Here is a 25,967-nt window from a genome sequence, read left to right as displayed (position 1 = left end):
CCCTTTCTCCTCCCGCCTTCAATCTCCCAGCATCAAGGTCTTTCCCAAAAAGTCAGCTCTTTGCGTCAGGTGGTTAGAGTATGACATCTCTTTTCTCGAACCTGTTTTAAAACACCCACACTGAAGGCATGCGGTTTGCTGGAAATCGTCAGACGAAGACATTGATTTATTGTTTTTTCCCAGTGTCTGCTGTTTCTTTGGAAACCTGTGATCCTGCCATTTCACTGACATTCCTCAATGCTGTTAAAAAGCCTCAAGAGCAGGAATGCGTGTAAATGAAGGAACTGCATTGGAGTCCCTGAGGGGGACGGAATATGTCCGATGGAATGACTGCTTAGGGTCTCGATGCTATGTTGACAACTGCTCTTTAAATCTAGAACTTCTTCAAAATAAACCATCTTTTTTTTTTTTTCTAAGCAAGATGTTTATTTTAACCTAGCAATGAAGAGTTTATCCTAACTCCACACAGGGGTGCACATGTGCTAAGTCGCTCAGCCGTGTCTGACTCTTGGCAACCCCGTGGACTACAGCCCGCCAGGCTCCTCCGACCATTGGATTCTCCGGGCAAGAATACTGGAGTGGGTGGCCATGTCCTCCTCCAGGGGATCTTCCCAATCCAGGGATTGAACCCAGGTCTCCCACATTGCTGGCGGATTCTTTACCATCTGAACCACCAGGGAAGCCCAATATATAGCATATTCCATGATATACCATATATATATAGGGGCTTCCCTGGGGGTGCAGTGGTAAAGAATCTGCCTGCAAGGCAAGAGACCCAGGTTCTTATATACAGTCACATGAACACAAAGATATGTATTAGTTTAAATATACATGGTATGAATTAGTCAGGGGTCATCTTGCTTCTCAGCACTGGGGGCAGGGGCTGCCCCTGGCATGTGGTGGGGGGAGAACAGAGCTGCTCCACACCCCACAGTGCACAGGACGCCCCCCATAGAGACTCGTCCAGCCCCAGATGGCGGTAGGGCAGAGACCCTGACCAGACATGACTCTTACCTACTTAATCTGTCATCTCTCATTATCTACGTATGTATCCATCCATCCGTCAGTCAGATCTGTTGGTTTCTATAGTATAAATAAATAAATAAAGTGTAGTATCCATCCATCCATCCATCCATCCATCATCTATCTATCCATTCATCCATCCATCCATCCAGTCTATCTATCCATCCATCTGTCATATCTATCTATCCATTCATCCATCCATCATATCTATGATCTATTTATCCATTCATCCATCATATCTATCATCTATTTATCTATCCATACATCATATCCACCCATCCATCATATCCATCCATCCATCCATCCATCATCCATCCATCCATATCTATCCATCCATCCATCCATCCATCATATCTATCCATCATCTATTTATCTATCCATCCATATCTATCCATCCATCCATCTTATCTATCCATCCATCCATGTATCCATCATATCTATCTATCCATCCATCCATTCATCCATATCTATCTATCTATTCATCCATCCATCTATCCATCCATCCATCATATCTATCCATCCGTCCATCACCCACCTCTCCAGCCCTGTCTAGCCGGGGCACTCAGTGAGGGGTGATTCAGTTCCCCGGTGGACAGGACGCGTGCGGACGTCCGGATTCTCACCATTAGTGGGCACCTACCGCCATCTAGTGGACACAGACCAGAGTCGCTACTGAATGCGCTGCAGCCGCCCAGGGCAGCCCCACGAAAATGCATGATCCGGCCCCGAGGGTCAGTAGTGCTTAGGCTGAGAAGGGCCTGCACCCCCAGCGCAGGCCGGGGACCTTTATCTCCACAGACCCCCACTGCACTCTGGGGACCACCATCTGCACCGACCACCGCGCCCCGAAAACCCTCATCTCCACACACCCACACTGCTTTCCCGGGAGCTCCATCTGCACAGACCACCGCGCCCCGAGACCCCCCCCATCTCCACACACCCGCACTGCATTCCGGGGACCTCATCTCCGCCCCCATCAAGCCCCGGGGACACCCGTCTCCGCACCCATCGAGCCCCTGGGACCCCCATCTCCGCCCCCATCAAGTCCTAGAGACCCCCAACTCCGCACCCATCGAGCCCCGGGGACACCCGTCTCCGCACCCATCGAGCCCCTGGGACCCCCATCTCCGCCCCCATCAAGTCCTAGAGACCCCCAACTCCGCACCCATCGAGCCCCGGGGACACCCGTCTCCGCACCCATCGAGCCCCGGGGACACCCGTCTCCGCACCCATAGAGCCCCGGGGACCCCCCACCTCCCCTCCATCGAGCCCCGGGGACCCCCACCTTCCCCCCATCAAGCCCCGGGGACCCCCATCTCTGCCTCCCTCAAGCCACCGGGACCCTCATCTCTGCGTTCCCAAGATGCCTTGCGGGCTCTGGGCCCCGCCCCCCGCCCGAGCCTGGCAGGAATCCCCAGCTGCTGGGGGCGGGGCGAGCTGGAGGCGGGGCTTCGAGGATGGGGCGGAGCTTCGTTCTCGGGCTGCCCGGAAGCGCCGCCGGAGCCCCACCTGCCTCGGGGGAGGGCGGGGCCTTGCGCAGAGAGGCCTGGGCGTGGCTCCAACGTCCGGGGCGGGGCTTCGCTGGTGGCCGGCCTGGAGCGAGCTTTCATTGGTAGTGAGGCCGGGCCGTGGGCGGGCAGAGGCGGGGTTTCGCTGGTGGTGCGGCCTGGGCGAGGTCTTCATTGGTGGTGAGGTCCGGCCGTGGGCTGGTCTGGGGCGGAGCTTCGTTGGTGGCGAGGCTTGGGCGTGGCTCCAACGGACGGGGAGGAAGTTCCTGGTGGGCAGGGGCCTGGGGCGGGCCTGTGCGGGGTGAGGCGAGGTTTCATTGGTGATGAGGCCTGGGCGTGGCTCCGGAGACCGGGCGCGGGGCCTAGAAGGGGGCGGGGCCTGGTGGGGCGGGGCCTGGGCCGCGCGCGCGCGCGCGCAGCGCGGGTCTCCCCGGCACTGGTCTCCCGGCGCCGGTCTCCGGGCGCCGGGCGCGGGCGCGTGGCGCCATGCTCCTGTGCCCGGTGATCGGGAAGCTGCAGCACAAGCGCGTGGTGTTGGCCAGCTCCTCTCCGCGCCGCCGGGAGATCCTCAGCAATGCTGTGAGCGGCCCGGGCCCAGGGTCTGGGGGGGCCGGGCCTGCGGACCCGGGCCTAGTGACCCGAGGCCTCGGGATCCCCGGCGTCGTGACCCGGGTCTCCCGGATGGACCCCAGAGTTGCGGGTCCGGGGCCTAGAAACTGGGGGTGTCTTAGTAGTTAGCGGAGGGCTTTGGCCAGTGTCCGGTGGTCGGAGACGAGTGCCCGAGGGTCCTGATGACCTAGGCTTCGTGGGCGGGGCGCGCCGGGGGAGATGACAGGGGCCTTGGTGGATCTGCAGGGCCAGTACCTAGTTATTGGGGATCGTACTGACTTGGGAGGGGGGATGTAAGAGGTGGTGGGTGTTTGCAGGCCCGGGGTCAGCAGTGGGACCGACTGACGGGGTCAAAGATGCAGGGCGTCGGGACAGAGGCCTTGTGACTGAGGGTCTGGTGAGCGAGGAAGTGGGGCGGGAATCTGCTGGGGGCCTAAGTGACTGGGTATCCGGAGTCTGCAGGACTGGGGGCTGAGGTAGGCAGAGGGTAGGCCCCTAGTGACCAGGGTCCAGATCTGTGGTCTCTGTGATCGGGGGCGGGCCAGGGTCTTCCAGCCAGGGCTCAGTGACCTGGCGATCTGCTGGCCAGGGAGTGTGGGGTTGCCGGGCCAAGGCCAGGTCTGTGTGCCTGAGCTGGATTTGTCCAGGTGTTGGTGGGGGGGTGGCGGTGGGGAAGGGGACAGAGCCACTGGACAGGGCTTGGTCTGCATGGGGCAGCCCTATTTGGGCGGGGGGTGGTTTAGAGAAGCGAGGATACCAGCTAGGGGAACAGATAGAGCCAGAAATTCTTGCCTGGGTGGGGGGCGTGAGCTGGGCTGGATGGGCGGTAGGTACAGAATGAGAAGTGCTTCATGTACCTCCCAGCGAGGGTACAGAACCGTAGGCGGGGGTGTCTCATAGTGTGACCCAGGGGTTAACTGGGGATCCGGGAGGTCCACGATGGAGGTGGGGAGGGGGCTGGGGTGCAGAAAAGTAAGAGGCAGCTGGCTGCTCACAGAGGTCCCTGCGAGTGTGGGAGGGGGAGTTTGACCCTCTGTGGTCAAGACCCCATCCCCCACTCTGGAGGCAGCGGGTCTGTGACCTGCCTTCCGCAGGCACTGCCAGGTCACCTGTGTTGGGCACCAAGTCAAAGCAGCCTAGTTGTTCCCCTGCACACAGCCGCCGTATTTGTGGCTTTTTTGTGGCCTTTCCTGCAGGCGCTGTCATCTCAGTAGTTTGACTGTTGTAAGGGCGAAATGCCGGCCTTTGGGACTCTCCAGGAGCCCTTTGATCCCTCGGGGCTGCACCCCAATCAATAGCGCCCTGCTGGCCTCTGCGTGCACAGAGGTCTTCCCACCAGGGTCCCCAAGGCCCCCCCCCCCCCCACACACACACCAGTCACACTCACGCCGCGGCCGGGAGTCGGCCCTTGGTCAGTGTCCATAGTCAGGGAAGGGGGGCTTGGCGGGTTCCTTCAGTTCCTGCCCACCTGTCAGCGTCCTGGGGCTCCCCCCCCATACCCCTCTTCTATCCTGTTCCAGGGCCTCAGGTTCGAGGTGGTCCCGTCCAGGTTCAAGGAGAAGCTGCACAAGGCCTCATTCGCCACCCCGCAGGCGTACGCCGTGGAAACGGCCAAGCAGAAGGCCCTGGAGGTGGCCGACCGGATGTACCAGGTAAGTGCTCCTTTCCTGGGTCTCCTGCTAGCGGGGCGTCCTCAGGTTTTAATCACACCTGTTGTAAATCAGTGCCCTTCACAGCAGGCAATAGGTGTAGCTTCTCTGCGACTGAGTGTCCTTGTGTTGTGGACACGTGTAATTCATGGGATGGTATCGTTTATACAACGTTATCTGTCATTTAGCTAGTATGTAACCTGCTGTGGCAATTCATATCAGAGTGTCATTCAGGATAAAGAAGCGACCTACCTAGTCTATCACGAGGTGTTACCATGCTGTGTGCTACTGTAACTAATAAAATAGAATCATTTATGATACAGAATTCCCTGGATTCTGGATAGAATACTAGAGGAGGAAATGGCAACCCGCTCCATTATTCTTGCCTGGAGAATCCCATGGACACAGGAGCCTGGCAGGCTACAGTCCATGGGGTCTCGAAGAGTGGGACACGACTGAGTGACTTCACTTTCACTTTTCACTTTCTTGCATTGGAGAAGGAAGTGGCAACCCACTCCAGTGTTCTTGCCTGGAGAATCCCAGGGATAGGGAAGCCTGGTGGGCTCCCGTCTGTGGGGTCGCACAGAGTCGGACACGACTGAAGTGACTTAGCAGCAGCAGCAGCATGAAAGTGTGAAGTGTTATTTGCTCAGTCATTTCCGACTCTGCTTTGTGACCCCATGGAATGTAGCCCACCAGGCTCCTCTGTCCATGGGATTTTCTAGGCAAGAATACTACAGTGGGTTGCCATTTCCTCCTCCAGGGGATCATCCCGACCCAGGGATCGAACCCAGGTCTCCTGCATTGCAAGCAGGTTCTTTGCCATCTGAGCCACCTGGGAAGTCATAATTATATATAGTAATATATAACTGGGGCCCCCATGGTGGCTCAGTGGTAAAGAATCCACACACTAATGCTGGAGATGCAGGTTCGATCCCTGGGTGGGAAACATCCCTTGGAGAAGGAGATGGCAACCCACTCCAGTACTCTTGCCTGGAGAATCCCATGGACAGAGGAGCCTGGCGGGCTACAGTCCACGGGGTCACAAAGAGTCAGACACGACTGAGTGACTCACTTTCACTGTCTCCCTTGATCGTTGTCTTGAGGACACTCCAGTCTCGCTTTCTAAAGCAAGACTGGATCCATAAATAAGCTGTGATGCTGTGTGCCGTGCGTCGTGATGTGAAAATGTTTAAGACATACAGGCTCGTCCCGCCTAAAGCCGAGTCTGCGTTTCTTGCAGAAGGACCTGCGGGCCCCAGACGTGGTCATCGGAGCCGACACCATCGTGGTGAGTCTGCTTTCCGGCTTTCCGTGTCACTGGCGACTGAAATCCAGGCCTCGGGAAGGCAGGTTCTTTCTGTAAGACCTGGGGGAGAATCCACCCCAGGCTTCTCTCTCTCTCCTGGCTACTGATGCTTTTTTTGCAAATTCCTGGGCATCCCTGGGCTGGTGGCCGCCTCCCTCCCGTCTCTGCCTCCGTCTCCATGCGGCTTCTGCTCTGTCTTTCCTGTTACGAGAACACCATCCATCATGGATTAGGACGCACCTGGCTCCAGTATGACCTCCTCGTAAATTTTGTTACATCTGCAAAGATCCTAGTATCAATAATGTCCTGTTCACAGGGCTGGGGGGGTCGGGACCTAGGGAAAGGAACCTCCCCAAGATAGGGGTTTTGGCCGCCGAGAGTCAGGCTTTTGGATGGGTCATCACAGTGATCCGTAGAGCAGCTCTGTTTCGCTGGTCATGGCCGTCTGTCTGAGACCCTGGCTGGCCTGATGGTGAGCATTGACCACGGATGCTGGGCCTCGTTGCTGAGGTGTTCATGGCAGCAGTGTCCCTGGATGTGTGTGTCGACGGACGATGGATGGGTAGATAGATGGATGGATGGTTGGGTTGATGGATGGATGGATGATGGATGGGTGGGTGGAAGGGTGAATGGATGGGTGGGTGGGTGGATGGATGGATGGGTAGATGGTTGGATGGATGGGTGGATAATGGATGGATGGATAGATGGATAGAAGATGCATGGATGGATGGATGGGTAGATGGTTGGATGGATAGATGGATGGACTGATGGATAGATGGCTGGATGGATAAATGATGGGTGGATGGGTGGATGGATGATGGATGGATAGATGGATGGATGGTTGAGTTGATGGGTGGATAGCTGGGTTGATGGAAGGATAAATTGGTGGATGGTTGATGCATGGGTGGATGGATGGATGGTTGGGTAGATGGTTGGATGGATAGATGGATGGATGGATAGTTGGGTAGATGGTTGGATGGAAAAATGGATGGTTGGATGGATGATGAATAGATGATGGATTGATGATAGATGGGTGGGTGGATGGGTGGATGGATGATGGGTAGAAGGTTGGATGGATAGATGGATGGATGATGCATGGATGGATGGTTGGGTTAACTGGTTGGATGGATAAATGGATGAGTGGATGGATGATGGATGGATGGATGGTTGATGGATGGGTGGATGGATGATGGATGAATGGGTGGATGATTGTGTAGATGGTTGGATGGATAGATGGGTAGATAATGGATGGATGGATAGAAGATGCATGGATGGATGGTTGGGTAGATGGTTGGATGGATTGACGGGTGGTTGGCTAGATGGATGGGTGGATGGATAAATGGATGGATGGATGGATGATGGATGGAAGGATAAATTGGTGGATGGTTGATGGATGGGTGGATGGATGGTTGGGTAGATGGTTGGATAGATAGATGGATGGATGGATGGATGGTTGGATAATGGATGGATGGATAGATGGATAGATGGATGGATAATTGGGTAGATGCTTAGATGGATAAATGGATGGTTGGATGGATGATGAATAGATGATGGATTGATGATAGATAGATGGGTTGATGGAAGGATGAGTGGATGGATGGGTGGATGGATGATGGTTGGATGGATAGATGGGTGGATAATGGATGGATGGATAGATGGATAGAAGATGCATGGATGGGTGGTTGGGTAGATGGTTGGATGGATTGATGGATGGTTGGCTAGATAGATGGTTGGATGGATAAATGGATGGGTGGATGGATAAAGGGATGGGTGGATGGATGATGGATGGATGGATAGATGATGCATGGATGGGTAGATGCTTGGATGAATAGAATGATAGGTGGATGGATGGATAAGCAGCACGGGGGTCCATCCACACAGTGGAATATGACGCAGTCATGAAAAGGAGGGAAGCCCCGACACAGGCTACGTGGATGGACCTCGAACACACAGTGCTCATTGAGAGAAGCTGGACGCAGAAGGGTAGATATTACTGTATTTGTATGAAATATCCAGAATAGGGAAGTCCACTGAGGAAGGAATCAGATCAGCAGTTGTCAGGGGCTAGGGAACGAGGTGGGGAGAGCAGCTTGTGGGGAGGGGTGTTCCAGATGAAAGACTTTGGGAACTCTCACCCAACAGTGGAAACGTACCACACGGTTTCATTTAACATGATGAGTGTCACATTATATGAATCTCGCCTAAATTAAAAAAAAATACATGAGTCTAAAACGGTGGACGGCACAGCTGGCTCAGAGCAGCTCGGGGAGCAGAAGCAACTCTCTCCATGGCGTTTCTCTCGCAGGCGGTCGGGGGGCTGATCCTGGAGAAGCCGGTGGACAAGCAAGACGCCTACCGCATGCTGTCGAGGTGGGTGGGTCCCAGCGGTCCTCCAGGGACGCGTGGGACAGAGGCTGGGCCGTGTGCCATCTGTCCACTCACCATCAGCATCTGCTCATCAGCCGTCTGTCCACCCCCCATCACCCATCATGTCCCCGTGTCTGCCACGGGCATCATGTCCGCTGTCTCCCATAGACGCCCCTCCTGGTTCAGGTCAGAGGACCAGGCCGTGCCCTTGAACCGACCTCGACTCTTAACAGGGCTCCGACTCCCCACACCACCCCGCCACATTCAGGGTCTCCTCCTGGCTCAGTCATGCTGAGTGTCCACTCCCAGGACCACACAGGGATCCAGGAAAGGGGTGGCCTAGAGTGGCCGGGATCCGGGTCCTCTGTGCGGTGCCGGCCACTCCCATCAGGGTCCACGTGGTCCTGTGTTTTGTCCTGTGAGGTGGCCTGACCACCCCCCCAGCCCCTCTCTGAGCGCAGTGACCAGTCTCGCAGGGAAGCTTCACAGTCCCCCCTGGGATGATTTCCTCAGTGATTGCGCAGCCCGGGTGATAGGAGGGTGGGGCTGGTGGGCAGGGGGCACCCTGGATTCCAGAGATACTCCGGACAGTCACACGTCCGGCCCGGCCGTGTCTTGCAGGCTCAGTGGGAAGGAGCACAGCGTGTTCACGGGCGTGGCCATCGTCCACTGCTGCACCAAAGGTACCTGGACGGCCCGCATCCCCCACCTCCCCTGGGAGTCAGGGCCACCGTGGGAGCAGCCGGGGCTCCTCGGTGGAGGACCCGGGCGCCCTGGGGCATCCCTGTCTTTGCTACCACCCGGGCCCGCCCTCCCACCTGGCCTGGGAACGTTGGGGTCCCACGTGGAAATATGGGGGTTCATCGTGAGCATCCAGTAGACCCCGTGTAGGGTGTGGGGGACAGTCCGCCTTGTCCAACACGACCCACCCGGAGCCTGCCTTTGAGCTCTCTGGTCTGAACGGTGAAGTTTGGCTCCCGTTGGCGGGCATTAAGACATACCATGATGAAAAGGGTTTTTTTTTTTTTTAAAGCACAAAAAGCCTGAAGAATAACTTTTAAAGCTTCTTAAAAGAGATTTGAGCCCCAGGAAGGACCCTGTCATGGGGTTTAGGGTGTCCTCATCCAGGAGGAACCTTATCTCGGACCCTTCACTTCATCACGTCTGCAGAGACCCTATTTCCATATAAGTCCTATTCTGAGGTTCTAGGTGGGTGTGAAGTTTAAGGAGCACCATGGAGCCTGCTGGGGGCTTCCCAGGTGGCTCAGTGGTAAAGAACCCACCTGGCAATGCAGGAGACACAAGAGACGGGATTTCGATCCCTGGGTCAGGAAGATGCCCTGGAGAAGGGAATGGCAACCCACTCCAGTGTTCTTGCTTGGAGAATCCCATGGACGGAGGAGCCTGGAGAGCTACAGTCCGTGGGGTTGGAAAGAGTCGGACACGACTGAGCAACTAACACTTTTACTTCACTTTCTGTTTTATTCTCTCTTTGTTTCCCTTGTCTACAGTGGAGAATCCTTTATGCCCCATTAATGATCGTGTGTGTATTTGTGTGTGTGTATGAATCGCATGCAAAGCTCAGGCTTTGTTGCTGTTCAGTCGCTCAGTCGTGTCTGACTCTTTGCGACCCCACGGACTGCAGCACGCCAGGCCTCCCTATCCATCACCAACTCCCGGAATTTGCTCAAACTCATGTCCATCGAGTCAGTGATGCCCTCCAACCATCTCATCCTCTGTCATCCCCTTCTCCTCCCACCTTCAATCTTTCCCAGCATCAGGGTCTTTCCCAGTGAGTCAGTTCATCTCAACAGGTGGCCAGAGCACTGGAGCTTCAGCTTCAGCATCAGGCTTGCCTCCTCCTGGGCTCACACGGTTAGACCCGCAGGCCCCCACGGGCATCGGCTGCGTCCCCTCACCACACTGCACACTTCCTTGCAGATGGTCAGCTGGACACTGAGGTGTCCGAGTTCTATGAGGAGACCACGGTGAAGTTCTCGGAGCTGTCAGAGGAGATGCTGTGGGAGTACATCGACAGCGGGGAGCCCATGTGAGTCTCTGTCTGCAGCCGCGGTGCTGAACCCAGTCTGTCCGGAGCCACGGTGCTGAACCCAGTCTCTGTCTGGAACCGTGGTGCTGAATGCCCGCTGTGGGCAGGAGACAGGCCGGGGCTGAGCCCGCACTGGGGGCCTGTGCCCGCCACGTGCCCAGGGGTCCAGGGCAGGGCAGCGTGCTTAGGAAGGATGGAAAGATACCTTACCCCGCCCCTGTCCCTACAGCACTGCTGTCTCCACAGCAAAGGGCACCCATATGGGTCGGGCGGGTCAGGCAGATGCTGCCATGGGGCTGGTCTCCCCACCCAGTATCAGTGATAGTCGCTCAGCCGTGTCCGACTCTCTGTGACCCCGTGGACTGTAGCCCAGCACGCTCCTCTGTCCATGGGATTCTCCGGGCAAGAATACTGGAGTGGGCTGCCAGACCCTTCTCCAGGATATCTTCCCAACCCAGGGATCAAACCCGTGTCTCCTGCGTTGCAGGCAGATTCTTCACCACTAGCGCCACCTGGGAAACCCTGTGCGGTTTTGGGGGAACCCACCCCTCCACCCGCCCCATATCCCAGCTCCCGCCGTTCTGTGCACCCTGGTCTTTTGGGGGAACCCACCCCTCCACCCGCCCCATATCCCAGCTCCCGCCGTTCTGTGCAGCCTGGTCTTTTGGGGGAACCCACCCCTCCACCTGCCCCATATCCCAGCTCCCGCCGTTCTGTGCAGCCTGGTCTGTTGAGGGGGGTTGCTGGTTAGAGTTGACAAGGGCTGGGGGCTCAGTCAGTATGGACGGAAAAGGATGGGCCCCTTTTCCCCTGCAAGGAGGTCTCAGCAGAGCTTCCTGGGAAGACCCGGGCTGTGGACCCCTTCGAGGAGTCCTCCTCTTGAGGCTCCGGTCAGAGACATGTGGGAAAACCCCATTGGGGGGCCCCAGTCTCTTGTGGGCAAAGCTCACCCCCTCAGGAGACCCAGGCCTGGTGTGGGGGCAGGTGTCCCCTCGCGCATCCCCAGAAGCCACTGTGGAGCCTTCATCCCGTCCTGGGGGTGGGACCGAGGGATGCTCCTGGGGGCTGGTCCTGGAGCCGGCCACCCCCCCGGCACACGGCCGCCCAGGGCCGGCCAGGTGTGCGCACCCAGCAAAGCTCAGCATCGCCATGTCCATCTATTTCCTCCTTCCCGCCGCGCTATGGTCCTGCACGCCGCGCAGGGACAAGGCCGGCGGCTACGGGATCCAGGCGCTGGGTGGGATGCTGGTGGAGTACGTGCGCGGCGACTTCCTAAACGTGGTGGGCTTCCCGCTGAACCGCTTCTGCAAGGAGCTGGCGCACCTGTACCACGGACCCCGTGCCCACGGCGCCCCACGGCAGGTCCAGCACGACTCCATCCCGGCTGTCGACACATTCGAGGATCTCAGCGACGCAGAGGGAGGCGGCTCTGACCCTGCTCGGGCCAAGGAGGGCCTGGAGCCGTGTGGGGCGCAGCCGCAGGCTCCCCGCCCCCGGGAGGCGGATCTGAATGGGGTGACGGACAGCCAGCCCCCGCTCCCCGTGGGCCTCCTGGAGCTGATGGACGGCTTCAAAGCATCCAAGGTACGTCTGTGCCTTCGCGATCAGGTGACCCCCAGCACGGGGGGCGCTTCAGACCATCACACACCCCCCACCCCAGCCCTGGGGACCAGACGTCTGAGGTCAAGGGGTCCCAGGGCTGAGCTTCCTGCAGAGGCTCCAGGGGAGGGTCCTTCCCGCCTCTTCCAGCTTCTGGGGGTTCCAGGCATCCGTCCCTGGGCTGGTGGCCGCCTCCCTCCCGTCTCTACGTGGCTTCTCTGTGTCCATGTCTCTCCTCTTCCGTGTCTTATAAGGACCCTGTCCCTAGGGTTTAGGGCCACCCCCATCCAGGAGGGCGTCATCTCAGACCCTTCACTCTGTCACGCCTACGAAGACATTGTATTTGCACAGAAGGCCTTGCTCGCATATTCTGGGGGTCAGGACGTGAACGTCATCGTTCCTGAAGACTGGCAGGGCGGGGGCGGGGTCCGTGTGGGTGTCCGAGGGTGACGGGGCTCACACCACCCTGTGCCCCACGTCTGGGGAAGGTTCCTTTGTTAGGCGAGCCGCGGGGAGGTTAGGCTGTCCCGTGAGGTGTGTGGTGAGCGGTGGAGAGTCTGTGCCCTGCAGAGAGCGCCCAAGTGCACACACAGCCTGCCCTCAAGGTCCCAGGGTTTGTGGCCTCGACGTGGGCACCGTGGGGAGCTACCACACAGCCCTTGACCGAAGCACGTTGGGTTTTCTCTGCCGAGAGAGCTTTTCTGCGTAACCCTCACTGACGTGTTCTTCCCTGGAGCAAACGTTGTGCAAGCTGGAGCCCAAACCCAGCTCCCCCTGCAGAAGAAGGGGCCCTGATGGGCGCGGCGATTCTGACAGTCCCGGGCCCCCTGCCCCCGCCTCGCCGCCGTGGGGGTCACGAGCGATCGGTCACTCGCATCGTAGCCTGACTGCGGCCCTCCGTCACGGTCAGGCCCTGCTCACGGCTTGCAAGCTCCAAGTGTTCGATGTGCTGAAAGAGCGAGGCCCCCTGGCGGCCGCGGACGTCGCCCGCGAAATCGGCGCCTCGGTGGGCGGCACCGCGCGCCTGCTTGACGTCTGTGCGGCCCTGGGCTTGCTGGACAAGTCGGACAGAGGTGAGGGGGCGTCCCGGGTGTCGTCGCGGCAGCTCCGCAGGCGGGGCCCGGCCGCCAGCTGACGGTGGCTCCTGAGCAGAGATGGGCAGACCGGCCGGCCCTGTGTCCCGGACGCGGGGCGGCTCCCAGAGGGCGGGGAGCTGCGGGGTGGGGGTGAGGGGCGAAGAGGAAACGGGTGTGTGTGTGTGTGTGTGTGTGTGTCAGAGTGTGTGTGTGTGTGTGTGTGTGTGTGATGTTAGGAGAAAACAGCTGTGTGTGTATGTCAGAGAGAGATGTTTAGGAGGAAACAGTTCTGTGTCTTTCTGTGTATTTGATGTTTAGGAGGAAAGGTGTGTGTGTGTGATGTTAGGAGGAAACAGATGTGTGTGTGATGTTTAGGAGAAAAGATATGTGTGTGTGTGCGTGTGTGTGGTGTTTAGGAAGAAACAGCTGTGTGTGTGATTAGGAGGAAACAGGTATGTGTGTCTGTGTGTGATGTTTACGAGGAAACGTGTGTGTGTGTGAGAGAGATGTTTAGGAGGAAACAGCTCTGTGTGTGTGTGTGTGTGTGTGTGTGTGTGTGTGTGATGTTTAGTTGGAAAGCCGTCTGTGTTGTGTGTGTGATGTTTAGGAGGAAACAGGTGTGTGTGTGTGATGTTAGGAAACAGGTGTGTGTGTGTGAGAGAGAGATGTTTAGGAAGAAATGTGTGTGTGTGTGTGATGTTAGGAGGAAAGAGGTGTCTGTGTATGTCAGAGAGAGATGTTTAGGAGGAAACAGTTTTGTGTCTTTCTGTGTATTTGATGTTTAGGAGGAAAGGTGTGTGTGTGTGATGTTAGGAGCAAACAGGTGTGTGTGTGATGTTTAGGAGAAAAGATGTGTGCGTGTGTGTGGTGTTTAGGAAGAAACAGCTGTGTGTGTGATTAGGAGGAAACAGGTGTGTGTGTGTGATGTTTATGAGGAAACGTGCGTGTGTGTGAGAGAAAGATGTTTAGGAGGAAACAGCTCTGTGTGTGTGTGTGTGTGTGTGTGTGTGTGTGTGTGATGTTTAGTTGGAAAGCCGTCTGTGTTGTGTGTGTGATGTTTAGGAGGAAACAGGTGTGTGTGTGATGTTAGTAAACAGGTGTATGTGTGTGAGAGATGTTTAGGAAGAAACGTGTGTATGTGTGTGATGTTAGGAGGAAAGAGGTGTGTGTGTCTCTGTGTGATGTTTAGGAGGAAACGTGTGTATGTGTGTGAGAAACAGATGTTTAGGAGGAAACAGGTGTGTGTGTGGATGTTTAGGAGGAACTAGGAGGGGGTGTGTGTGTGTGTGTGTGTGTGATGTTCAAGAGAGAGACTTCCTTACGGACTCAGAGGGGCTGTATCAGCCAGGGTTCCCCAAGGAAACAACTCCTAGGGTGTGTGCGTGTGCACAGCGAACATACCTGTGTACTTACTTATCTGTTCAGGTAGGCAGCCAGGTGAGGTGAATGCCTAGAGAGTGATTCATAGTAGAATGATGCTCAGATCGGTGGATGGATGGATGGTGGATACATAGATGATTCATGGATGAGCAAACAGATAACAGACAGATGCTGCTTGCTAAGGCGCCTCAGTCGTGGCCAGCTTTTTTGCGACCCCGTGGACTGTAGCCCACCAGGCTCCTCTGTCCGTGGGATTCTCCAGGCAAGAATACTGTAAGATGCCCTTCTCCAGGGGATCTTCACCACCCAGGGATCGAACTTGTGTCTTCTGTGTCTCCTGCATTGGCCACAAGATTCCTTTACTGCTGAGACCCCTGGGAAGCCCAATAGATAGATGGGTGGATGGATAAATGATAAATTGCTTGGTTGATTCATAGGTGAATGTAATAGGCCTGTAAATAGATAAGTAGATGGATGAATAGATGGTTGATAGAAAGGTCACCAGACAGATAGCTGATGAATAAATAGAGAACAGACAGACGGATAAACAGAAAATAGGGTAAGTGGATGGACAGATGACAGAAAGGTGATGAATACAGGCTGATGGGTGGACAGGTGGATAAACAGATAGTAGATAAATTGATAGATCAATAGATAAAAACTGGTGACAGAGATGATAGCTAGATAGGTAGATGGATAAAGGGAAAAGGGAAAGTGAAGTCGCTCAGTCGAGTCCGACTGTTTGCGACCCCGTGGACTGTAGCTTACCAGGCTCCTCCGTCCATGGGATTCTCCAGGCAAGAGTACTGGAGTGGGCTGCCCTTTCCTTCTCCAGGGTAGATAGATAAACGATGGATAAATAGGTGATAGGTGGGGGGACTGATGGATAGGCAACAGGCATGTCGATGGGTAAACGATAGATGAGCTGAGATGACAAGTGAGAGGTAAATAGACTTATCACACAGATGACAGCTGGGAAGCAAACAGGTAGATGACACATACACAGATTGACAGATAGATGGTTAACAGATGAGAGAGAGATGGAGGCGACTGACACATATAAACAGACAGGTGGATACATAGAAGGGCTTCCCAGGTGGCTCCATGGTAAAGAACCTGCCTGCCAGTGCAAGAGACGTGGGTTCGGTCCCTGAGTCGGGAGGATCCCCTGGAGGAGGAAATGGCAACCCACTCCAGTATTCTTCCCGGGAGAATGCCATGGACAGAGGAGCCTGGCGGGCTGCAGTCTACGTGGTCGCAGAGTCGGGCGTGTGCGAGGGCATCACGCTGTCAGCCGGACGATGCTTGCACTACCACCACAGGGACCCTGAGCAGTGGCTCCCTCCGTCCCTCTGATGTCCCGGGAGCCCTGACAGGGGTCCCACGATGCTCCTTCCTTTCAGGTTACAGCAACACGGAGATGGCCAGCCTGCACCTGGCGTCGGACGGCGAGCAGTCTCTCCACGGCCTGGCCGCCTACCACGACGGGCCCGTCTGGGGCGCCTTCACGCACCTGGGCCGGGCTGTGCGAGAGGGGGCAGCGTGGACCCCAGAGCCCCTGCCGCAGGTACCCCAGAATCTGACGCTGCTTCTCACGTGCCATCTCTGCCGCTGACGGACTGGCCACGGCCCCGAAAGCATCCCAGACCCGGGGACCATCAGAACCCATTATCCCGGCGGGAGGCTGCGGATGTGGGCTCTTAGGGACGGCGTGGGGGGCAGCTGGCCGCCCACAGCTCCCGAAGAGGGTGTCTCCACGAAGGGGCTGCCGCAAGCCAGTGCCCCCTGTTTCCTATGTGAGGTTAGATTGTGTAGAGACTGTGCCTTCTGAGCTCAGAGTCTGCAAATCCCTCCCTGCCCTGCTTCCTGGCTCCCGACCCTCCAGAGAGAGCCCTGGGGGGTGTTCAGTGGGTCTGAGGATGGGGGGACTTCCCTGGTGGCTCAGCTGGTGAAGAAGCCGCCTGCAATGCAAGAGACCTGGGTTTGATCCCTGGGTTGCGGAGATCCCCTGGAGGAGGAAACGGCAACCCACTCCAGTATTCTGGCCTGGAGCACTGCATGGGCTGTACAGTCCATGGGGTTGCAGAGAGTCGGACACGACCGAGCAAGTTGCTTTCCTGGTGTCTCAGATGGTACAGCGTCTGCCTGCAATGCGGGAGACCTGGGTTCAATCCCTGGGTCAGGAAAATCCCCTGGAGGAGGGCATAGCAACCCACTCCACTGTTCTGGCCTGGAGAATCCCATGGACTATAAGTCCATGGGTCACAAAGAGCTGGACAAGACTCAGGAACTCTCAGCTTTTCACTTAGAAACGAAAGACATTTATTCCCTGTGGTTGTAGAAGCTGGACGTCTGAGATCCTGGCAAGGGTGGGTTTAGTGTCCAGTGAGGACGCAGTTCCTGGCTCCTCGATAGATGTCTTCTTGCCCTCCCCTGCCTCCCTCGCTGTGTCCCCCAGACCCCTCCCCACCTAGTCTGCCCCCATCCTGCCTACCAAGCCCCCCTTGCTTAGTCGCTCAGTCGTGTCTGACTGTTTGCGACCCCATGGACTGTAGCCCACCAGGCTCCTCTGTCCATGGGATTCTCCAGGCAAGAGTGCTGGAGTGGGTTGCCATCTCCTCCAGGGGATCTTCCCGACGCAGAGGTGGAGCCCAGGTCTCCTGCACGGCACATGGACTCTTTACCGTCTGACCCACCAGGGAAGCCCACAAAGCCCCCTGCCCTCAAGAGATGCCATGCAAAACGTCATCCCGGGTACCCACCGCCTGGGCCCCTGGTGGGTCTCTCCTGAGATCCTGTTCCGTTTCAGGCCCCCCACAAGTGGAGCACGGAGGCGACCCTGCAGTTCATGAGGGCCTCGCACGGCCTCAGCAAGCTGACCGCCCAGCACGTGGCCACGGCCTTTGACCTGTCCCCTTTCACCTCCGCCTGCCACCTGGGAGGTACATCCCTCTGCCTGACAGGAGTCAGGGGCAAACGGCTGCGAGCGCTCCTTCTCTTGTTGGAAGCTGCAGGGGCCTTACCTGCAGATAGGCTCACCCAGTGGCTCAGATGGGAAAGAATCCGCCTGCAAGGCAGGACACCCAAGTTTAATCCCTAGGTCAGGAAGATCTCCTCGAGAAGGGAATGGCAACCCGCTCCAGTATTCTTGCCTGGAGAATCCCCAGGGACAGAGGAGCCTGGCGGGGCTACAAGTCCACAGGGTTGCGGAATTGGACATGACTGAGCGACTAACACACAATACCTACTAATAAGACTTGGAAAATGGGTTTATCTCTACAAACCACCCAAGGATCTAAATGTATCCAGGGTGGATGTGGGGCTTGGGGTGATATTCCCAAGTGCTCAGAGGTCCCAGGGATGGCTCAGTCCTATCAGCTCCTTCCTGGGGGCTGCCAAGCAGAGGAGGGGACCATGGAACCTGTCTGCTGCCATCTATCGAGGTCTAATTATGCCACACACACACACCCTCTATTCCTCCCAGCAAGTCCTTCCCCCAGGACATTGGACGGAGGAGGAGCAGATGCCTTCCCAAGCGGTGTAGTGGGATTGGGGTCCTGGGAGGGCTCCTGAGCTGCCAGCTTGCATTTTCCCATCCTCTGCAGAGCTTTCCTCCAGGTGGCCCAGAGTGGCTGCTGTGGCACCAGCCATCACATCTGCATTCCCGCAACAGAACAGAGAAGGAAAGAGTATAACTCTCTAGAACTCTGCTCTAGGATCCCCCGTGGCTCTCTCTCCGCCCTGCTCACCTGGCTTGGGCCAGCGCTTGGTCCAGCACCACTCTCCAAGGCCCTGAGTGTGAGACAGCAGAGATCTCCCCACTGGCTGACCTCCTGTGAGGGCACAGGCTCAGGTCATGTCTGAGAATGCTGATTTGGTCCTGCCAGAGCTGCACCTCTGGAGACAGGCCAGGATGGTCCAGAGCCCTCGTTTCTTCCCACAGGTTGCACGGGCGCCCTGGCCCACAAGCTTGTCCAGGAGTACCCGCATCTGCAGGTGACCATCTTTGCCCTCCCAGAGGTCATCAAGCTTGCCGGGGACTTTGAGACCAACGCACGGCCGTCAGAGCGGGTCCACTTTGTGCCAGGTCAGTGCGGCGTCCTTGTGTGCCAGCTGTCCCTCTTTGGGCGCCCTTATTTATCTCCTGTATGGGGTGAGTGTGCCGCAGTGGTAAGGAGCCAGCCTGCCAAAGCAAGAGATGTGGGTTCGGTCCCTGGGTCGGGAAGATCCCCTGGAGGAGGAAATGGCACCTGTCCAGTATTCTTCTCTGGGAAATCCAACAGACAGAGGAGTTTGCTGGGCTACAGCCCATAGGGTGTCAGAGAGCTGGATGCGACTGAGCACATGTATACAGCCTGTGTGTCTTTATGTCTGCATTTCTGTCTCGTATCTGAGTGTGTATTGTGTGTGTCTGAGTGCACATGCCTGTGAGTGTGTGCACGTGTGTCTGTGTGCACGCATATGTGGTCTGTGTGTGTGTTTGTGTGTCTAAATATGTATGTCTGTGTGTCTATATGTGTACTTCTCTGTGTGTCTTTGTGTCTGTGTGTGTGTGTGTCTGTGTGTTTCTGTGTCTGTGTGTGTAAAGTGAAAAAGTGTTAGCTGTTCATTCTTGGCTTCCCCATGGACTGCAGCCCGCCACGCTCCTCTGTCCATGGGATTCCCCAGGCAAGGAGACTGGAGGGGGTTGCCGTGCCCTCCTCCAGGGGGCCTTCTCGACCCAGGGACTGAACCCAGGTCTCCTGCACTGGGGGTGGATTCCTTCCTGTCTGGGCCACCAGGGTGTTGTGTGTGCGGGTGTGTATGTGTACATATGCATGCTTCCGCGTGTGTGTGTGTCAGTGTGTGTATCTGTCTGTGGTCTGTGTACATCTATCTTTCTGTGTGTCGGTGCATCTGTATGTGTGTGTAGCTGTGTGTCTATGTATAATTCTGCCTGTGTGTAGCTGTGTCTGTATAGCTGTGTGTATAGCTGTGTGTGTCTGTGTGTAGCTGTGGCTGTGTGTGGCTGTGTGTAGTGTAGCTGTGGCTGTGTGTGGCTGTGTGTAGTTTGTGTGTGTGTTACATCTGTGTGTCTGTGTCACTGTGTGTCTGTGTGTAGCTGTGTGTGGCTGTGTGTGTCTGTGTGTAGCTGTGTCTGTGTTACATCTGTGTGTCACTGTGTAGTTGTGTGTCTGTCACTGTGTGTGTGTGTGTGTGGCTGTGTGTCTGTCACTGTGTGTGTGTGTGTGTGGCTGTGTGTCTGTCACTGTGTGTGTCTGTGTGTGTCTGTGTGTCTGTCACTGTGTGTGTCTGTGTGTAGCTGTGTGCCTGTCACTGTGTGTGTCTGTGTGTGGCTGTGTGTCTGTCACTGTGTGTGTCTGTGTGTAGCTGTGTGTCTGTCACTGTGTGTGTCTGTGTGTCTGTCACTGTGTGTGTCTGTGTGTGTCTGTGTGTCTGTCACTGTGTAGCTGTGTGCCTGTCACTGTGTGTGTCTATGTGTGGCTGTGTGTCTGTCACTGTGTGTGTCTGTGTGTAGCTGTGTGTCTGTCACTGTGTGTGTCTGTGTGTCTGTCACTGTGTGTAGCTGTGTCTGTGTTACATCTGTGTGTCACTGTGTAGTTGTGTGTCTGTCACTGTGTGTGTCTGTGTGTGGCTGTGTGTCTGTCACTGTGTGTGTCTGTGTGTGGCTGTGTGTCTGTCACTGTGTGTGTCTGTGTGTAGCTGTGTGTCTGTCACTGTGTGTGTCTGTGTGTCTGTCACTGTGTGTAGCTGTGTCTGTGTTACATCTGTGTGTCACTGTGTAGTTGTGTGTCTGTCACTCTGTGTGTCTGTGTGTGGCTGTGTGTCTGTCACTGTGTGTGTCTGTGTGTGTCTGTGTGTCTGTCACTGTGTAGCTGTGTGCCTGTCACTGTGTGTGTCTGTGTGTGGCTGTGTGTCTGTCACTGTGTGTGTCTGTGTGTGTCTGTGTGTCTGTCACTGTGTAGCTGTGTGCCTGTCACTGTGTGTGTCTGTGTGTGGCTGTGTGTCTGTCACTGTGTGTGTCTGTGTGTAGCTGTGTGTCTGTCACTGTGTGTGTCTGTGTGTCTGTCACTGTGTGTGTCTGTGTGTGTCTGTGTGTCTGTCACTGTGTAGCTGTGTGCCTGTCACTGTGTGTGTCTGTGTGTGGCTGTGTGTCTGTCACTGTGTGTGTCTGTGTGTGGCTGTGTGTCTGTCACTGTGTGTGTCTGTGTGTGGCTGTGTGTCTGTCACTGTGTGTGTCTGTGTGTGGCTGTGTGTCTGTCACTGTGTGTGTCTGTGTGTGTCTGTGTGTCTGTCACTGTGTAGCTGTGTGCCTGTCACTGTGTGTGTCTGTCACTGTGTAGCTGTGTGCCTGTCACTGTGTGTGTCTGTGTGTGGCTGTGTGTCTGTCACTGTGTGTGTCTGTGTGTGGCTGTGTGTCTGTCACTGTGTGTGTCTGTGTGTAGCTGTGTGTCTGTCACTGTGTGTGTCTGTGTGTCTGTCACTGTGTGTGTCTGTGTGTAGCTGTGTGCCTGTCACTGTGTGTGTCTGTGTGTGTCTGTGTGTCTGTCACTGTGTGTAGCTGTGTCTGTGTTACATCTGTGTGTCACTGTGTAGTTGTGTGTCTGTCACTGTGTGTGTCTGTGTGTGGCTGTGTGTCTGTCACTGTGTGTGTCTGTGTGTGGCTGTGTGTCTGTCACTGTGTGTGTCTGTGTGTAGCTGTGTGTCTGTCACTGTGTGTGTCTGTGTGTCTGTCACTGTGTGTAGCTGTGTCTGTGTTACATCTGTGTGTCACTGTGTAGTTGTGTGTCTGTCACTCTGTGTGTCTGTGTGTGGCTGTGTGTCTGTCACTGTGTGTGTCTGTGTGTGGCTGTGTGTCTGTCACTGTGTGTGTCTGTGTGTGTCTGTGTGTCTGTCACTGTGTAGCTGTGTGTCTGTCACTGTGTGTGTCTGTGTGTGGCTGTGTGTCTGTCACTGTGTGTGTCTGTGTGTGGCTGTGTGTCTGTCACTGTGTGTGTCTGTGTGTGTCTGTGTGTCTGTCACTGTGTAGCTGTGTGCCTGTCACTGTGTGTGTCTGTGTGTGGCTGTGTGTCTGTCACTGTGTGTGTCTGTGTGTGGCTGTGTGTCTGTCACTGTGTGTGTCTGTGTGTGGCTGTGTGTCTGTCACTGCGTGTGTCTGTGTGTCTGTGTGTCTGTCACTGTGTGTAGCTGTGTCTGTGTTACATCTGTGTGTCACTGTGTAGTTGTGTGTCTGTCACTCTGTGTGTCTGTGTGTGGCTGTGTGTCTGTCACTGTGTGTGTCTGTGTGTGGCTGTGTGTCTGTCACTGTGTGTGTCTGTGTGTGTCTGTGTGTCTGTCACTGTGTAGCTGTGTGCCTGTCACTGTGTGTGTCTGTGTGTGGCTGTGTGTCTGTCACTGTGTGTGTCTGTGTGTGGCTGTGTGTCTGTCACTGTGTGTGTCTGTGTGTGTCTGTGTGTCTGTCACTGTGTAGCTGTGTGCCTGTCACTGTGTGTGTCTGTGTGTGGCTGTGTGTCTGTCACTGTGTGTGTCTGTGTGTGGCTGTGTGTCTGTCACTGTGTGTGTCTGTGTGTGGCTGTGTGTCTGTCACTGTGTAGCTGTGTGCCTGTCACTGTGTGTGTCTGTGTGTGGCTGTGTGTCTGTCACTGTGTGTGTCTGTGTGTGGCTGTGTGTCTGTCACTGTGTGTGTCTGTGTGTGGCTGTGTGTCTGTCACTGTGTGTGTCTGTGTGTGGCTGTGTGTCTGTCACTGTGTGTGTCTGTGTGTAGCTGTGTGTCTGTCACTGTGTGTGTCTGTGTGTCTGTCACTGTGTGTGTCTGTGTGTGTCTGTGTGTCTGTCACTGTGTAGCTGTGTGCCTGTCACTGTGTGTGTCTGTGTGTGGCTGTGTGTCTGTCACTGTGTGTGTCTGTGTGTAGCTGTGTGTCTGTCACTGTGTGTGTCTGTGTGTCTGTCACTGTGTGTAGCTGTGTCTGTGTTACATCTGTGTGTCACTGTGTAGTTGTGTGTCTGTCACTGTGTGTGTCTGTGTGTGGCTGTGTGTCTGTCACTGTGTGTGTCTGTGTGTGGCTGTGTGTCTGTCACTGTGTGTGTCTGTGTGTCTGTCACTGTGTGTAGCTGTGTCTGTGTTACATCTGTGTGTCACTGTGTAGTTGTGTGTCTGTCACTCTGTGTGTCTGTGTGTGGCTGTGTGTCTGTCACTGTGTGTGTCTGTGTGTGGCTGTGTGTCTGTCACTGTGTGTGTCTGTGTGTGTCTGTGTGTCTGTCACTGTGTAGCTGTGTGCCTGTCACTGTGTGTGTCTGTGTGTGGCTGTGTGTCTGTCACTGTGTGTGTCTGTGTGTGGCTGTGTGGCTGTCACTGTGTGTGTCTGAGTGTAGCTGTGTGTCTGTCACTGTGTGTGTCTGTGTGTCTGTCACTGTGTGTAGCTGTGTCTGTGTTACATCTGTGTGTCACTGTGTAGTTGTGTGTCTGTCACTCTGTGTGTCTGTGTGTGGCTGTGTGTCTGTCACTCTGTGTGTCTGTGTGTGGCTGTGTGCCTGTCACTGTGTGTGTCTGTGTGTGGCTGTGTGTCTGTCACTGTGTGTGGCTGTGTGTGGCTGTGTGTCTGTCACTGTGTGTGGCTGTGTGTGGCTGTGTGTCTGTCACTGTGTGTGGCTGTGTGCCTGTCACTGTGTGTGTCTGTGTGTGGCTGTGTGTCTGTCACTGTGTGTGTCTGTGTGTGGCTGTGTGTCTGTCACTGTGTGTGTCTGTGTGTAGCTGTGTGTCTGTCACTGCGTGTGTCTGTGTGTGTCTGTGTGTCTGTCACTGTGTGTAGCTGTGTGTGTGTAGCTGTGTGTCTGTGTGTGTCTGTGTGTAGCTGTGTGTGTGTTACATCTATATGTAGGACGCGGGCTGCAGAAGCGGTCCCTGTGGCCTCCACGCCTCCACCCCTTCTGTGTTTAACCCAGGTGACCTTTCCAGCGACAGCCTCCCGCCCGCAGACCTGTACATTGTCTGCAGCCTCCTGCACGACTGGCCGGACGACCGACTCCACGGGCTCCTGAGCCGGGTCTCCGGCTGCTGCAAACCAGGTGAGACCCTGGACTTGCCTTTTCTTCCTGCACTTGCCTTTCTTCACACTTAAAGACAATTTCCCATCCAAAAAAGAAAGAAAGAAACCGAATGAGTGTTACAAAGTCAGCCTCCCCACCCGTCCAGCCCACAGTCCGGTGCCCACTTTACCGTCTGCCCGGGACATAGCTGATTCCCAGTTGTCGGTCATTCATTTCTCAGCTTTCCAGCTGCAGTATGCGTATGGGGGTCTCATGGGCTCCCCCTGGTGGCTCAGATGGTAAAGAATCTGCCTGCAATACGGGAGATCTAGGTTGGATCCCTGGGTTGGGAAGATCCCCTGGAGAAGGGAAAGGCTACCCACTCCAGTATTCCTGCCTGGAGAATGCCATGGACAGAGGAGCCTGGCGGGCTACAGTCCACGGGGTCGCAGAGTCGGACATGACTGAGGGACTGAGCACAGCGGGCATTGCAGAGGCTGCGGCTCTGGGCCTGCAGACAGAATTCCTCCCACCTTCCCCACAGGGAAGTCCTCCCGCGGGGAGCCCCGGGGGCACCCGCAGGCTGGGTCCTGGGACGCCTGCCCATCCCTTCCCCTTATCTCTGTGTCTGTCTCCCCAGGCGCTGGCCTCCTGCTGGCCGAACTGGCGCCCGCGGAGGAGGAGGATGCCAGCGGGGCGGCACGGAGGCCCCCTGGGCTGCGGGCCCTGGGGGTGGGGCGGCCCCCCCGGAACCCCGGGCAGTACCAGCGCCTCCTGCAGCGGCTCGGCTTCCAGGACGTGCAGGCGGCGTGCGCGGCAGGCCTGCTGCACGTGGTCCTGGGGACCCGGGCCCCACCCTGAGGGTCGCCCTGCCCCGAGGGTCACAGCGCGAGCCTGGCCGGGTTGATTCCCAGAGAAGAGGGGTCTCGCCGGACAACGATTATTAAAGGAGACTGAAAGCAGGCAGTCTCCGCGCGTCTGTAGGGGGCGCCCTGGACCCAGGAGACACGACCTCTAACCCGGGAGGGGAAGGCTATGCGGTCTGGGAATGCTTGGTGGGGGAGCGTCGCGGGGACTCGGAGAGGGGCCTGGGGCGCCCCGGGGCTGGAGGCAACCGACAGAGGGGACCCCCGGGAAAGCCAGGGGGTGCGGTCCTCCCCCTCGAGGGCAGCTGGTGGCAGCCAGGCTGGGCCCCCAGTGAGAACAAGTGACGTGCAAAGCCAGCCCCGGGAGCGCATGGGGGGCGCGGCCCCTCGTGACACCAGGTTCCCTAGAAGAAACCTTCCCTTCTATCCAGAGGGGTCTGAACACCAGCCCGCGGGGAGGCGGGTACCCGAGCTCCCCACCCCACCCCAAGAGTCCTTGCAGCAGTGCGCCTAATGCAGGCGGGACTCAGCGGTCCCACACCCACGAGCAGGCCCGAGAGCCAAGGACACGCCCGAGCGAGACCCCCCAGGTGGAGGCTGACGGCAGCTAATGTCTGCGGAAGCGAGGAACGCCGGCCCGTGGGGGCCTTATTCGACTCGCTCTCCTTTTCGTGTTGGGGCTCTTTGCAGTTAAAAAAAAACAAAAAACAAAAAACATTAAAAGGCTAGAGGTGGAAATATGACTGACGGACATACAACCTGTCTCTTCATTGCTTAGAACACAAACAAGCACGCGGCGCTAGGGGCAAAGAACCCGCCTGCTGATGCAGGAGACCTGAGAGGCAGGCTCGGTCCCTGGGTGGGGAAGATCCCCTGGAGGAGAAAATGGCAACCCACTGCAGTATTCTTGCTTGGAGAATCCCACGGACAGAGGAGCCTGGTGGGCTATAGTCCATGGAGTCTCAAAGAGTCAGACACCACTGAAGCCACTTAGCATAGCGCAATCCCGTCTGGCTGACACCGAGGACTGACTCACAGAGCCTGGCTCGTGCACTGCCCCCCCTCCACCCGCCCCAAATGCGCCCCTCGGCCCTTCCGTGACTCAGCCGATCATCAACCACCTCTTTTCTTTTAGTTAACCCACCCATCTTTCAGATGTCGCTGAGTCGCTAAGAGTCCTGTCTGGCTTTTTTTTTGCAACCCACACGGACTGTAGCCCGCCAGGCTTCTCTGTCCTTGAGATTTCTCAGGCAAGACTACTGGAGCTTCCCTGGTAGCTCAGACAGTAAAGAATCTGCCTGCAATGCAGGAGACCCGGGTTCGATCCCGGGGTCGGGAAGATCCCCTGGAGGAGGAAATGGCAACCGGCTCCAGCAGTCTGGCTACAGTCTATGGGGTCGCGGAGTCGGACATAACTTAGCAGCCAGACGACAAAAACCATCTCTCCGATACGCAGCGTCTAACGCTGTGCATGTCGTAATTAAAGCTGGGGACGGTGCACCCC

At 56.4% G+C, this 25,967-nt stretch overlaps 1 protein-coding gene and 1 long non-coding RNA gene across 4 annotated transcripts; one reads left to right on the top strand and one right to left on the bottom strand.

The window, feature by feature from the left end:
- Window positions 1–14: 14 nt before the first annotated feature.
- On the bottom strand, window positions 15–2,252 carry LOC113887554. 2 transcript variants are annotated; one of them, XR_003509757.1, is made up of 3 exons: window positions 1,559–2,252; window positions 1,015–1,083; window positions 15–101 (listed from the first exon to the last, which is right to left on the bottom strand). It is a non-coding gene; the product is annotated as an uncharacterized LOC113887554 (long non-coding RNA). The 2 variants fall into 2 exon arrangements; XR_003509756.1 differs by lacking the exon at window positions 15–101 and adding an exon at window positions 628–665.
- A 674-nt stretch (window positions 2,253–2,926) lies between these two features.
- On the top strand, window positions 2,927–25,206 carry ASMTL (acetylserotonin O-methyltransferase like). Of its 2 annotated transcripts, XM_027533780.1 has the most exons (13): window positions 2,927–3,110; window positions 4,661–4,792; window positions 6,033–6,080; window positions 8,404–8,468; window positions 9,087–9,148; window positions 10,407–10,515; window positions 11,718–12,099; window positions 13,025–13,187; window positions 15,974–16,137; window positions 17,380–17,512; window positions 18,514–18,657; window positions 23,514–23,636; window positions 24,238–25,206. In XM_027533780.1, the coding sequence occupies exons 1-13, from the start codon at window positions 3,018–3,020 to the stop codon at window positions 24,456–24,458; spliced, it is 1,839 nt and encodes a 612-aa protein (XP_027389581.1). In that variant the 5' UTR covers window positions 2,927–3,017; the 3' UTR covers window positions 24,459–25,206. The 2 variants fall into 2 exon arrangements, with proteins under 2 accessions (XP_027389581.1, XP_027389582.1); XM_027533781.1 differs by having other exon boundaries at window positions 2,943–3,110; window positions 10,407–12,099.
- The last annotated feature ends 761 nt before the right edge of the window (window positions 25,207–25,967 follow it).

The sequence above is a fragment of the Bos indicus x Bos taurus genome, chromosome X (assembly GCF_003369695.1).
Source record: "Bos indicus x Bos taurus breed Angus x Brahman F1 hybrid chromosome X, Bos_hybrid_MaternalHap_v2.0, whole genome shotgun sequence".
NCBI classification, from domain to species: Eukaryota; Metazoa; Chordata; class Mammalia; order Artiodactyla; family Bovidae; genus Bos; species Bos indicus x Bos taurus.
Note: the sequence above shows the minus strand (reverse complement) of the source record. Positions and strands in the feature narration are given on the sequence as shown.

Coding starts and splice junctions, on each gene's coding strand:
- ASMTL (XM_027533781.1), top strand. CDS start 10,606: ATGCCCGCTGTGGGCAGGAGACAGGCCGGGGCTGAGCCCGCACTGGGG. Junction 16,138..17,379: donor CCCCAGAGCCCCTGCCGCAG/GTACCCCAGAAT, acceptor GTTCCGTTTCAG/GCCCCCCACAAGTGGAGCAC. Junction 23,637..24,237: donor CTCCGGCTGCTGCAAACCAG/GTGAGACCCTGG, acceptor CTGTCTCCCCAG/GCGCTGGCCTCCTGCTGGCC.